This window comes from Erythrolamprus reginae, chromosome 8 (assembly GCF_031021105.1).
Source record: "Erythrolamprus reginae isolate rEryReg1 chromosome 8, rEryReg1.hap1, whole genome shotgun sequence".
In the NCBI taxonomy this organism is placed as follows: domain Eukaryota; kingdom Metazoa; phylum Chordata; class Lepidosauria; order Squamata; family Dipsadidae; genus Erythrolamprus; species Erythrolamprus reginae.
This window is the reverse complement of record NC_091957.1, coordinates 53,200,946-53,215,842: the sequence shown is the minus strand read 5'-3', so window position 1 is coordinate 53,215,842 and position 14,897 is coordinate 53,200,946. Positions and strand designations below refer to the sequence as shown.

Below are 14,897 nucleotides of genomic sequence, written 5' to 3'. Positions count from 1 at the left end.
GCCATAGGGACTCAGGGTGGCTCATAGCAAAATAAATATGGATCAATATTTTAAAAAATATTTATCTATCTATCTCATCTATCTATCAATCTATTATTTATTCATTCATTCATTCATTCAATTTTTATGCCGCCCTTCTCCTTATACTCAGGGAGGCTTACAACATGTTAGCAATAGCACTTTTTTTAACAGAGCTAGGCTATTGCCCCCACAATCCGGGTCCACCTCGGAAGGATGGAAGGCTGAGTCAACTTTGAGCCGGTGACGAGATTTGAACCGCTGACCTTCAGATCTAGTCAGCTTCAGTGGCCTGCACTACAGCACTCTATCTATCTATCATCTATCTATTTATCATCTATCATTTAGCATCTATTGATCGATCGTTCAATCTCATCTATCAATCATCTATCATCTATCTATCTCATCTATTTATTTATTTATTATTTATCTATCTATCTGTTTGTCTGTCATCTATCTATCTATCTATCTATCTATCTATCTATCTATCTATCTATCTATCTATCTATCTATCTATCTATCTATCTATCTAACTATCCATCCATCCATCCATCCATCCTGCTTTTAAAGAAAGTTTGGAGAATGCAAAAACTACAATTCCCAGAAGCCTCTCAGTCACATCCGACCAATCGCCAAGCGAAGCCTGAAAGTTCACCCTCCGGTGAAAGAAAGAAAAAAGGCAAAAAGAAAACGCGTCGTGCAATTACGGCTTCCGGTCGCTAGGGTGCGTCCGCGACGAATGGAACGTTCCCCGGGAATGGGGAGGGTCACGTGAGCGATCGGCTCGGTTTGCTTTGGCTGGCTTTTTGCAGGGCTTTGCAAAAACAAAAGCTCGCCGCCTGCCTCGTCTTCCTTTTTTTTTTTTTGTAGGGCGAAGGAAGGCGCCTGCCATGACGGCGGCGGGGAAGGGGGTGTCGTCCCCTTACCTGCCCCCGGGGCTGGCCGGCGAAAGCAGCCTGAACAGGGCGAGCTTTTGGGGGGCTCGCATACCCGCCCAGGTGGAAGCCATGGCCAAGAGTTTGCAAGACCTAGAAAAGGAGGTTTTCCGGAAACTCCTGAAAGGTAACACAAACAAACAAGCAAAAAAAAAAACATCTCTTGCTCGGGGAAGGAAGCAGGGCGAGCTCCTTAAAACGGGTGAAGCGGGGTGTAGATGAATAGAAACATAGAAGACTGACAGCAGAAAAAGACCTCCTGGTCCATGTCGTCTGCCCTTATACTATTTCCTGTATTTTATCTTAGGGTGGATCTATGTTTATCCCAGGCATGTTTACATTCAGTTCCTGAATTTATTTATTAGATTAGATAATTTGGCTTTGGATCATTTGCAGGCGTTTCTTGCAATTTTGGAAAATTTGGACCTGAGAATTTTGGACATGAGGATGGGTGATTTTTTGGAATTGCCTCCTAGGGAGATTTCCCCCCCCCCCCCACACACACACACAATCACACAGAATCCACAGTATATGTCATTCCTAATTTTTTAACACCTAAATCAGAGCTTGTTTCTTCTTTATTATGCATTTAATTAATTTTTTAAGTCTTTAAAAAGATTTTTAAATCTTTTTTAAATCTTTAAACATTTTAAAAACTGTTGGATTATTTATGATTTGTTGTTATATGTTGTGAGCCGCCCCGAGTCTTCGGAGAGGGGCGGCATACAAATCGAATAAATAATAATAATAATAATAATAATAATAATAATAATAATTCATTTAATTTAATTCATATGATGCCCAGCTCCCTAAGGACTTTGGGTGGCTTTAGGATCCTTGATTTTGACAGTTGCAGTGTTTCCAATAATATTTTTTTTTAAGTGATAGGCTAACCCTGTTTTGCCTGTAGTAAAATCCTGACCTCTCTTAAAGTCGGACTGAGCAAAATCGCCTGCCTAGATTCCACCACCCATCCACCCCTGCTCGGGAGAAGCTCAAGAAAAACAGCAGGGCACCGAGTGGTATAATATAATATAACTTGGTCCTCCAACCCCATTGCTCAGGCAGGAAATCCTTGAAAGCACCAAAACGAAAGAATTTTGCTTTGGAACAACAGGAGAAGGTCAAGGCACGTTTATCTTCTCTTCGGCCCATGCAAGTAAAATAGTTTCTTCCCCAATCTCAGTGCGGTTTATTAAAAAAAGGCCACTCAACATTTTTTTTCCCTTCCTTCAAAGTATTGCACTGTCACTGGAGGTTTTGCTTAGGTTATGTGGCCTTGATCTTTTATGTTATCAATTCAAAACAAAGCAAAAGGGGGATGTGAAAGAGAAATTTCTCTGTCCTTGAAAAGATAGCAGAAAGGGAGAAGTGAAATTCTTTGGAAACCGGAACTTCGGCCTAGAGAAAAAACTTGGCGGAGGAAGTTAATTTAGAATTAGCCGGTATGAGATGGGCATCATCGCCCTGGATATGTAAGGCCCAGTCATTGAATTTATACTTTCCCAGCATCGTTTGGTCCCCCTTAAACCTTCTCCCATTCCTCCTTCCTTCCTTCCTTTCCCTCCCTCCATTCGTTTCCCTCTCTCCTTCCCTCCTTTCCTTCCTTTCTTCTCTTTCTTTCTCCTCCCTTTCTGTCCATTCTCCTACATTCTTCCCTCCTTTCCTTCCTTTTTCCTCCTCCTTTCCTTCTCCCTTTCTTTTTCCTCCCTTTCCTTCCCTTCTCCTAGCTTCTTCCCTCCTTTCCTTTCTTTCTCCCTCACTCCTTTCTTGCCTTCTCCCCCCTTTCCTTCCTTTTTTCTCCCTTTCTTTCTCCTCCCTCCTTTTCTTCCTCCCTTCCTCCCTATCTTCTTCTCCCTTATTTCTCCCTCCCTCCATTCCTTTCTACTTTCTTCTTTCCTTCCTTTCTTTCTCCTTATTTCCTTCCATTTCCCTCCCTTCTTTCTCCTCCCTTCCTGCCCCTCCTTTCTTTCTCCTCACTCCCTCCATTCCTTCCTTTCTCCTTCCTTTTTTCCTTTCTCCCTCCCTCTCTCTTTTCATCTAAAGCTGATTTTGCTGAAAACCAATAAATAAGCATCGATTAAAAATACCACAGTGCTGTCGTGCAAATAATACAAAATATTTGGGTCAGGTGTTTGATAAGATACAGGCATGAAAGAGAGATGTAATCTAGGCCTTGTCAGTCAGTTTAGAAATCTGAAAACGTCAAGAAGTTGATCCTCTTTGGGGTTTTACTAGCAAATACAGGTAGTATAATAATAATCTACATTTTCAATTCTTATCATCCTCATTATATTCTTAGTTTTTCAACTTCACTCCAAACTTATGTTCCATTTAATTCCAAACATGTTACATATTTAACTAATGCTGCCATTAGTTAAATATTATCTTTCTGTCATCCAGGTTTCTCAATTTTATTCCTCATTTCTTTTACATTAAATTTTCATTTCATTATCGATTTTAACCATTTTTATTCTCAACTCAATCGTAAAGTTTCCCCCCAAATTTTATAAAACTCCGAGTCTTCTTTATCCTTCATTTTCATTGTTAACTCTATTTTATTTGGGTTTTTTTTTTTAAATTCCATTAGCCACAGTCAGTGCCTTGGAAGGCAAAGAATGCCAAACTTCAGTGAAGATGGTTGCTGAGAACGCCAATCTATCAGAGGAGCAACTGGCAATCCTCCTTTCCGGCATGTACGCTCTGCTCCGCGAAGCTTTGAGACTCCCTCCATCCTCTCTCAAGCAGGAAGTGAGTATTCGTGTTTAGAACCTAAGAAGAGTCCTGCTGAATCAGGCCAAAGCCCATCGAGTCCAGGATTCTGTGTCACACAGTGGCCCATCAATTGTCCTTGGGGATCTTGAGCAGAAAGAGAAGGCAAGACTCTCCCTTTCCCTTGACCCCCAACAAATGGGACCCAAGGGAACCCTACCTGCCTCAACCAACATACAGGTGGCACATGGACCTCCGTTTCAATAACCACCTATGATCTGCTTGGCATCCATGGATGGATGAATAGTTAAGAAACACAGGTGTAGATAGATAAATGTATGTATGTATGTATGTATGTATGTATGTATGTATGTATGTATGTATGTATAGTTGATGTGTAGATAGCCGCCCCGAGTCCACGGAGAGGGGCGGCATACAAATCCAATAAATAAATAAATAGATGAATAGATAAACAGATAGAAACATAGACGTCTGACGGCAGAAAAAGACCTCATAGTCCATCTAGTCTGCCCTTATATTATTTCCTGTATTTTATGTTACACTGGATATATGTTTATCCCAGGCATGTTTAAATTCAGTTACTGTGGATTTATCTACCACGTCTGCTGGAAGTTTGTTCCAAGGATCTACTACTCTTTCAGTAAAATAATATTTTCTCATGTTGCTTTTGATCTTTCCCCCAACTAACTTCAGATTGTGTCCCCTTGTTCTTGTGTTCACTTTCCTATTAAAAACACTTCCCTCCTGGACCTTATTTAACCCTTTGACATATTTAAATGTTTTGATCATGTCCCCCCTTTTCTTTCTGTCCTCCAGACTATACAGATTGAGTTCATGAAGTCTTTCTTGATACGTTTTATGATAGGTGAATGATAAACAGAATAGTTGAGAAACACCTGTGTAGATAGATAGATGGATGGATGAATAGTTAAGAAACACTGATTTGGATAGATAAATGGATGGATGAACGAATGGATAGATTCCAACGTGTTTTATAAGGCCTTACTTAGTAAAACTCCAAGGAAATTCTGACAAATTTGAATTAGGTCTGATGATGTTCCCTCGTTTGGTGATGAAACATCTGCAAGAAAATAACTTTAATTAAAGTTTAATCATGAGCTACAAATCATCACGGCCTAATGTTGTCTCCCTCTTTTCTTTGACAGGTGTTTAAAGAAGATTTGAAATTGCTCAGGTATGTGTCCTTTTCATCTGTTAGCAACAGAGACTTTAGTGGAACTGATGGCCATTTAGTCCAACCTGTGTTGCTTTGTAAGAGGCTTCCGAAATTATGGGGACTTCAGCTACCAGAATTCCCCAGCCAGCTAAACTGTCTCTCCTGTCTCTTAATTGCTTTTCCACATTTCCTAATCTCTCTTTTGTCTCTCTCTTCTTCTTTTTTTTTTTAAATTTCCTTTGTCTCTGTGTTCCCTTCCTCCTTTTCCCTCCCATGTCAAATAGCGTTGTGTGGTTTTCACTCTGCGGAAAAAACAGTTTCCTTTTTTCTATGTCTAACCTCATAAAAATTAGACGGTGCAAGGGATTTGGCCAATGTTTGTAAATTGTGGGGAGTCTTTATTAAATCTTCCATGGCAGATGGAAAAAACAACTTCAAAATCCTTGCTTCTCCTTTCCTTCCTCCTTTCCTTTCCATTTTTTCCTTCCTTCTCCTCCATCACTTATTTCTCCTCCCTCCCTCTCTCCTTTCTTTCTTTCCTTCCTTTCTTCTTTCTCCTTTGCTCCTTTCTTCTCCCTCCTTTCCTTACTTCCTTTTCCTCCATCACTTATTTCTCCTCTCTCAATTCCTTCTTTTTTCTTCCTTCCTTCTCCATCCCTTATTTCTCCTCCATTCCTTCTTTTCTTCCTTTCCTTCCATCCCTCCTTTCCATCCTTTTGTCTCCTCCCCTCCTTTCCCTTTATCTCCTTCCCCCTCCATCGCTTCTCTCTTTCCTTCATTCCTTCCTCTCCCTTCTTTCTCCTCCCTCCCTTCATTCCTCCTTTTCTCCTTCCATCCATCCAATCCATATTGTTGTGAGCGAGTCTTCAGAGAGGGGTGGCATACAAATCTAAATTATTATTATTATTATTATTATTATTATTGATCCCACCAGTTCTTTGCCACTGGTAAATGGTAGTTCCTGCACAAGTTCCAGTGGATTATTATTATTATTATTATTATTATTATTATTATTATCCTTCCTTCGTCTCCTTCCCTCGCCTCCACCATTTTCATCTTTAAAAAATGTCTGTTAATTTGGGAAGGAGAGGACTTATGGGGCCCGTTTGCTTTTCCCTTAATCAATACTCCTTTCTTTTTCAGGATACCAGAGGAGTTCATCACCGATTTTGCAACGGTGGTTTTTGGAAGCAGGTTAGTCCGTTTATTCCTCGTGTTCTCTTAGAAACATAGAAGACTGACGGCAGAAAAAGACCTCATGGTCCATCTAGTCTGCCCTTATACTATTTCCTGTATTTTATCTTAGGATGGATCTATGTTCATCCCAGGCATGTTTAAATTCAGTTACTGTGGATTTACCAACCACGTCTGCTGGAAGTTTGTTCCAATCATCTACTACTCTTTCAGTAAAATAATATTTTCTCATGTTTTCTCATTTCTAAAGAAAAGCATTGGGAGAAACCTGCAGCTCAGCCCACCGTGCATCAACATAACTCTACGCTCCATAAACAAAATACCATATTTTTCGGCCTGTAAGACGCACCTAAATTTTGAAGACAAACAAAAAAATTTGACCTCCATTTTGGGGCCTTTAATTTTTTTTAGCCTTTTCCAGCCTTTTTTCCTGCCCATTTTCGAGGCTTTTTTCTGCCTGTTTTTGAGGCTTTTTTGACCAATTCTGAGGCTTTTCTCTGCACAATTTCGAGGCTGTTTTGTTGCCTGTTTTCTAGGGGTTTTTCTGCTCATTTTTAAGGCCATTTCTGGCCTGTTTTTGAGGCTTTTTCCAGCCTGTTTTTTGAGGGTTTGGGGCCCGTTTTTTCAGGGGGGGGGAAGCAATATCCGATCTATAAGATTCAGAGATATTTTCACCCCCTTTGGGGGGACAGAAAAGTGTGTCTTATAATCCAAAAAGTACGGTAATAATGTCCCCATATAAAAAAGATCTGGAAAAAAATTCAAGGATGGATTCGCAATATTACTGCAACCACACTAAAATTAAAACCAGAGACTTTTCTTTTGGGCATAATAGATCAAAAACTTTAAAAAGATCATTACTATCTGATTCAACACATAATCACAGCCGCAAGAATTACAATAGCACAAAACTGGAAAAAAAGAGGAAACACCATCAGAAAGAGAAATTATTAAAAAAATATATGATTGTGCAGAAATGGACAGACTTACCCAAAAACTCAAAAACAAAGAAGACTCAAAATACTATGATATTTGGGGGAAAATTTATGAATGGGTAACAACAAGGAAAAAAGATAAAAAATTAAAACTAAAACTGTAATGCTCTCTACATGGGGCTACCTTTGAAAAGTGTTCGGAAACTTCAGATCGTGCAAAATGCAGCTGCGAGAGCAGTCATGGGCCTACCTAGGTATGCCCATGTTTCACCATCACTCCGCAGTCTGCATTGGTTGCCGATCAATTTCCGGTCACAATTCAAAGTGTTGGTTATGACCTTTAAAGCCCTTCATGGCATCGGACCAGAATATCTCCGAGACCGCCTCCTGCCGCACGAATCCCAGCGACCGATTAGGTCCCACAGAGTGGGCCTTCTCCGGGTCCCGTCAACTAAACAATGTCGGTTGGCGGGCCCCAGGGGAAGAGCCTTCTCTGTGGCGGCCCCGGCCCTCTGGAACCAACTCCCCCCGGAGATTAGAACTGCCCCTACTCTTCCTGCCTTCCGTAAACTCCTTAAAACCCACCTTTGCCGTCAGGCATGGGGGAACTGAAACATCTCCCCCTGGGCACGTTTAGTTTATGCATGGTATGTCTGTGTGTGTGACTGTTAGCATATGGGGTTTTTTAAATATTTAAATATTTTAAATTTGTCTGATTGCTTATGATTTGTTTTACATGTTGTGAGCCGCCCCGAGTCTTCGGAGAGGGGCGGCATACAAATCTAAGTAATAATAATAAAATAAAAAAGTAATAAAACAAGAAGATACATGAAAATAACAATGATAGTGAATAAACACTAGATTCTGAAAATCATCAATTGATTTGATATTAAACTCAATCCAAACTGACCTTAGATAAAGTGTATGACAGAACAGAACCTTTAAAAACCATTTTATAGATGGCATCTCCCACCAAATAGGATAACAAAAATGTTTCCCAAAACATCCCCAATATGCTGGAAATGTAAGAAGGATATAGGAACTTATTATCATCAATGGTGGACATGTGGCAAAGCAAAAATATATTGGAAGATGATTGAAAAAATATTAAAAGAAATAATAAAGCAAGATATAGATAATACCCCAGAATTTTACCTACTAGGTGTTACAAATCAGACCTACAAGAAAGAAATTTTTTATCTAATTATACACATATTAACCGCGGCTAGAATAATATATGCGCAAAATTGGAAAGGGGAGGAAATCCCCAAGAAAGAAGAGGTCATAGCTAAAATATTAGATTGCGCTGAAATGGACATGATGACAAGAAGATTAAACGATCAAGAGGATACTAAATTTTATGAAACATGGAACAATGTTTATAAATGGATAGATAAGAAAAAATAAGACATATAGATTGATCTTTAGTTGTCTTTTTTTTTGTATTAGTTTTTACCTAGGTGATAACAATATTAATATTAGTTTAAAAGGACTTTTTGATGATTATGATATAGTAGTCTATGTATAAGTATAAGCAACATACCAAGATCTTCGATGTATAATAGCTGAATTTAGCTTAATTGTTTGGATTGAAGGTTTGACATTATTTTACTATAGTAATTAGGATTATATTAAAGGTGTTCTTTGGCAATTATGTTACACTAACCTCATTTAACACTTACATCGAAATTAAGATTTGTAAAACTTTAACTCAAATTTATTAACTTTTTTTTTTTTAATAATAGTTAACATATATTTAATTATGTATTCTTTTTCTACATTTGAATGTATACTTTCATAAGAAGCGGGGGAAATACACCCCCACTTTATGTTTATTGTTTGTATGTATTTGTTTGTTTTTATGAAAAATAATAAAAACATTTGAAAAAAATAAAATAAAAACCGCGGCCGCCATATGCCGCACACCATCAATTAAAAGAAATTTGGAACTGTTACAAAACAGTTCAATGGGGGGGTACGGGCTAACGAAGGGCAATAGTGTATAAAGTATTTATATAGAAAGTTTAGAATTTAATCTCAATGTTGATATAACAATGTTTTCGCTTTGAAATGACATGGAATATTTGTACAAAATAATAAGTTAAGCACAATGATTATATAACTATTGTTGTGATTCAGCCTGAGGCTCCTCAGGGACCGGCTGCGTCTCTGCTGGATCCATGCCCGGAGGAGGAGGACAGTGAACAGGAGGGGGAGGAACAGGCAGATGGGGGAGATGAAAGTCAGGAAGAGGATGAGGGAGAGCAGCCTGAGAGCCCCAGGGGGGGGGGGGCTCTCCCCAGCCAGTAGCCTGGACTCATTGGATGAGGAAGCACAGGCTATAATTGACATGAGACAGCGACGTGCAGCTCAGAGACGGGACCAATTAGAAAGGTATTGGCATCACTGAATTGGCAACAGCTGGGTTTGGGTGTGGTTCTCAGCAGGGTTTAAAAGGCAGGCCAGCCCTTTCAGCCATGTGGAGTGTTATCAACTGGAAGTTCTGTGACCCTGCTTTGCTTCTGATCTTGGCTTGTGGCCTAGAAGTCTGGAAGACTTGGGGGAGGCGTATGTTTGTTATCTCCAGCGTTCTTTTTGACAGCAAGAATCCTGTTTTACTTCATGGCCTTCGTGAAACATCTTTGACGTTCCAGCGTGTTCCTGTTTGTAAGGACATTTTCTGTTACCTGTGTTTTCCTTGAATTATATAAACTGCCTTTGCTTTTTACCAGTGTGTCTGGATTCTCTTTTTGGGTTGGTGTTTGCTTCTGGAGGGACCCAGACAGAACAACTATGAGTATGTTTTGAAACAGTGATGTAAAACAAGATATATTTGCTCTTCCTTTTTAACCTTTGTAATATAATAAACACTATTTTTTTAAAAAAAAAAAAAAATAATAATGTCCCTTCCTTCTGTCTGGAGAACCGGCCCCTTTTTCCCAACTCGCTCTACTTTCTAGGCAACATTGCCCCTTCTTCTTTCTTACAGGCGCTCCATCCTCGACGTTGCCCTTCAAAAACAAGGAAACCGGCTTCCCACGATTGAGGACTTCCAGTGGAGGGTTGATGTCGCCATTTCAACCAGGTTGGGAATTATAGCAATAGTTTTTAATTATTTATTTTATTCATTTATTATTTGGATTTCTGTGTCTCCCTTCTCCGTAGATTCAGGGCGGCTTACAAAGCGGGCGCAATACAAAAAAGACACATAAGAAACCCAATTAATTAAAACTAATCTGAATTTTATTTTAAAACCCCAATTATAAGTCATCGGTGCTGATGACGTTATCTAGTTTGATAATGAAACGTCTGGAAGAAGACAACCAAGTTCAGAGAGCCCTAAGGACGCCACAATACTTCCTCCCTCCCTGATCATGTTATCTAGTTTGGTAATGAAACGCCTGCAAGAAGACAACCAAGGTCAGAGAAATCTAAAGACACCACAATCCTTCCTCTTTCCCTGATCATGCCCTCATCACCTCGAGGCTCGACTACTGTAATGCTCTCTACATGGGGCTACCTTTGAAAAGTGTTCGGAAACTTCAGTTCGTGCAGAACACAGCTGCGAGAGCAATCATGGGCTTTCCCAAATATGCCTATGTTACACCAACACTCCGCAGTCTGCATTCGTTGCCAATCAGTTTCCGGTCACAATTCAAAGTGTTGGTTATGACCTATAAAGCCCTTCATGGCACCGGGCCAGATTATCTCAGGGACCACCTTCTGCCGCACAAATCCCAGCGACCAGTTAGGTCCCACAGAGTGGGCCTTCTCCGGGTCCCGTCAACTAAACAATGTCATTTGGCGGGGCCCAGGGGAAGAGCCTTCTCTGTGGCGGCCCCGGCCCTCTGGAACCAACCCCCACCCCCCCGGAGATTAGAATTTAATAATGAAACGTCTACAAGAAAACCAACCAGCTCGGAGAGTTTAATCCCAAGCAATAGATAATTTCTTTTATTGGCTTCTCTTGGTGATTAATAAATGGCTTTTCCTGGGGAAATAAGTGGAAAGACATTTGCCAATTCTGGATTCAGCCCTCTGTCTGCCCTCCTAGATCGTTTCTCACAGTGTTAATATTTATGTTTACAGCTCTCTGGCCCGGGTTTTGCAGCCCTCCATCTTAATGCAAGTGAAGCTGTCCGATGGATCCGCTCATCGCTTTGAAGTAAGTCTAGCTAGCAAGATCGCTGAAGTTTTGGGCAAAAGTTCCTTTGAATTTTACCATAGATTTTTTTTCCCCCAGCTCAAAATGCCCCCGAGAATCTGTATTTTATAACTGGGTTTCTAACTTACTGCAGAATCCGAGTTGTACAACTAATGTGAATTTTGAGGACAGAAAACGTGAGGTTTTTTTAAAAAAACACACCAAAACTATGTGTTTCCCCGATAGTAAGGCAGTGTCAAGGCAGTGTCACCGTACCCCCAAAAGCCCCCCTATGTCTTTCTTTCGGGGTATGTCTTATATTGGAAAAAAATTGAAAGGGTCGCGTTCCCGAAGGCTCAAAGTTGACTCAGTCTTCCATCCTTAACGAGGGTAAGTCAGAAAAGCACAGGGTCTGCAATGTTTGGGGTCCATCAGCTGATGAAAGGCACCGAAAAAAAGGAGGAAAGGAGCTAAAAAGAAGCAGCAGGATTGAAAGACCCGCATAATTTCCGAGCCGAGATAAATGAATGATGAAACCTGGACTGCCGGGCGGCCCGCCTGGAACGCCAGCAATGCCGCCGGGCCGATTGCCGAGCGGGGACGGGGCGCGGGAGGAGGCAGCGCTGCACCAGACCCCTCAGGCTGCTCCGCCCGGGATGGGGCTCCTCCAGAGGGGCGTACGGGGGCTCGGGAGGAGCCCCATCCCGGGCGGAGGAGCCTGAGGGGTCCGGTGCAGCGCTGCCTCCTCCCGCGCCCCGTCCTCGCTCGGCAAGAGAGGCACGAAACCGCTGCTTATGCCGGGCGGCCCGCCTGGAACGCCAGCAATGCGGCCGGGCCGATTGCTAAGCGGGGGCGGGGCGCGGGAGGAGGCAGCGCCGCACCGGACCCCTCAGGCTGTTCCGCCCGGGATGGGGCTCCTCCGAAGGGGCACACGGGGGCTCGGGAGGAGCAGCCTGAGGGGTCCGGTGCAGCGCTGCCTCCTCCCGCGCCCCGTCCCCGCTCGGCAATCGGCCCGGCGGCAATACCCCCCGTGTTTCCCCGAAAGTAAGACATATGTCTTACTTTCGGGGTATGGCTTATATTAGCCAACCCCCCTGAAACCCCCCATATGTCTTACAATCGGGGGGGTCTTACTATCGGGGAAACACGGTAATTTGATGAGGTTCTTTTAAAAATACTTTTAAAATGTTTTCAATTATGACTTAGGGAACACAGACAAGGAATTCTTTGATAGAGAATCTAAGGAGCGTTTTTGTTATCGTCATTCGAGTGTGTTTAAATTTTTACCGTAGATGCTTTAATTACCGTATTTTTTAAAAAAACACACAAAAAATGTGTAGTTTGATGAGGTTCTTTTAAAAACATTTTTTTTTTAATGTTTTCAATTATGACTTAGGGAACACAGACAAGGAGTTCTTTGATAGAGAATCTAAGGAGCGTATTTGTTATCGTCATTCTAATGTGTTTAAATTTTTACAGCATATGCTTTAATTACCGTATTTTTTAAAAAACACATAAAAATGTGTAGTTTGATGAGGTTCTTTTAAAAACATTTTTTAATGTTTTAAATTATGACATAGGGAACACAGACAAGGAGTTCTTTGATAGGGAATCTAAGGAGAGCTTTGTTATCGTCATTCTAATGTGTTTACATTTTTACCGCGGATGCTTTAATTACCGTATTTTTCAGAGTACAGTGATACCTCGTCTTACGAACCCCTCTTCATATGAACTTTTCGTGACACGAATCCGGTGCTTAAGATTTTTTTGCCTCTTCTTCCGAACTGTTTTCACCTTATGAACCCAAGCCGCCGTCACTGGGATGCCCTGCCTCCGGACTTTCATTGCCAGCCGAAGCGCGGAAATTCCCCTGAGGCTCCCCTTGCTGGGATTCAAAGCAACGCCGGCAAAAATGAAGGGAATCCCAGCCAGGGGAGCAATCCCAGTGCTTCTGTTGACAACGGAAGTCTGGAAGTGGGGTTTCCCAGCGAGGGGAGCCTCCGGGGAATCCCCGCGCTTCGGCTGGCAATGGAAGTCCGGAGGCGGGGATTCCCAGCAGCGCAAGGCAAAAGGGGTGACTTTTGAGACGGGGTTAAACTTTTTCAATATCGCTATATAAATTTAAAACACTGTTTGCTATTACATCTCATCTGTTTGCTTTCACTTATCTGTTAAATTTTATTACATTTAGGCCAAAGGGATTATTTTTGTTTTATCTTATCTGCCAGGTCCCCGTGGCCAAATTCCAAGAATTAAGATACCACATCGCGCTCATCTTGAAGGAGATGAACGACTTAGAAAAAAGAAGCATTTTGAAGATACAGGACTGAACACTGAAAACAAAAAACTATCAAGTTTTCCGCAATTTACACTCAAAAGAACACACAAGGACACCTTTTTGTATGCACGATTACATGTGTTGTTATACAACCTTACAGGAGCTGGCTGTACATATAATACTTTTTTTTATTGTTATTATTTTTCTGGGTCAGAAACTGCTGGTTAGAAGGTTGTTTACGTGGATTTTTTTAAAAAAAAAAATAACAATTTTGAATTATCTGCAGGAGCGTTAATAGCCTAATTCCTATTTAACCTTTTTTTCTGTATAATTCGTTGCAAACATTTAAAAAATAATAATTATCCTAATGGATAAAGAGAGCCTTTCAGATAAACTGTGTGATTGAAATCTGGTTTATTTCAGTGTCAGATCTGTGTGCGCCAAAATGGATCTTAGTCTCTTTAGAGGGGTAGATAGTCATCGTCCCCCTCCCCAACTCTGCAAAATAGCAAGGAGGCAGTTTGGTCTAGTGGTCAAGGCATCAGACTAACAGCTCATCCTGTGAACACCAATTCATGTTGAATGAGCCGCGGCGGCACAGTGGTTAGAGTGTGGTACTGCAGGTTACTTCTGCTGACTGCCAACTGACTGCAATTTGGCTGTTCAGATCTCACCTGGCTCAAAGTTGGACTCAGCCTTCCGTCCTTCCAACGTGGGGAAAATTGTTGGGGCCATAAGCTGACTCTAAACCACTTAGGGCTTGTTAAGCGGCATATGTCCGTTAGTGCTAAGTGGCAAGGAAAGAAGGAAGGGACGTGGTGGCGCAGTGGTTAGAATGCAGTATTGCAGGCTAATTCTGCTCACTGCCAGGGGTTTCCTTCCAAGGTCAGTAAAATGAAAGGAAAGAATAGAAGAGAAAATAAGGGGATAGGGATATTTATTTATTTATTTTTATTTATTTATTTTGTCCAATACACAATGAGGGTTTTAGTGGGTATATATACTGTATATATAGATATACATCGTAAAATACATGATGGTTATAGAGGAGATACTCATAGTAAAATATATCTAAGAAAGAATAGAAAAGAAGATATAGTAATAGAACATATCAATGAAAGAATAGAAGAAGAGATATAGGAATAGAAGAAAGGTATAGGAGATATAGGAGAGCAATAGGACAGGGGACGGAAGGCACTCTAGTGCACTTGTACTCGCCCCTTACTGACCTCTTAGGAATCTGGAGAGGTCAACCGTGGATAATCTAAGGGTAAAGTGTTGGGGGTTTGGGGATGACACTATTGAGTTCCACGCTTCGACAACTCGGTTACTGAAGTCATATTTTTTTACAGTCAAGTTTGGAGCGGTTAATATTAAGTTTAAATCTGTTGTGTGCTCTTGTGTTGTTGTGGTTGAAGCTGAAGTAGTCGCCGACAGGCAGGACGTTGCAGCATATGATCTTGTGAGCAATACTTAGATCTTG

The 14,897-nt window shown here is 41.2% G+C and overlaps 1 protein-coding gene across 1 annotated transcript; it reads left to right on the top strand.

Moving 5' to 3' along the window:
• The first annotated feature begins 721 nt into the window (after positions 1-721).
• COMMD5 (COMM domain containing 5) lies at positions 722-13,808 on the top strand. The gene is made up of 7 exons (XM_070759931.1): positions 722-1,080; positions 3,544-3,704; positions 4,853-4,881; positions 6,007-6,057; positions 9,982-10,077; positions 11,082-11,157; positions 13,365-13,808. Exons 1-7 carry the CDS (start codon positions 909-911, stop codon positions 13,464-13,466), a joined length of 687 nt encoding a protein of 228 aa, XP_070616032.1. The 5' UTR covers positions 722-908; the 3' UTR covers positions 13,467-13,808.
• Positions 13,809-14,897: the final 1,089 nt, after the last annotated feature.

Excerpts from the sequence above, each read along its gene's own strand:
- COMMD5 (XM_070759931.1), top strand. The coding sequence starts at position 909 with ATGACGGCGGCGGGGAAGGGGGTGTCGTCCCCTTACCTGCCCCCGGGG. Across the intron at positions 1,081-3,543 it reads TTTCCGGAAACTCCTGAAAG|CCACAGTCAGTGCCTTGGAA; the intron begins GTAACACAAACA and ends AAATTCCATTAG. Across the intron at positions 4,882-6,006 it reads GAAGATTTGAAATTGCTCAG|GATACCAGAGGAGTTCATCA; the intron begins GTATGTGTCCTT and ends TTTCTTTTTCAG.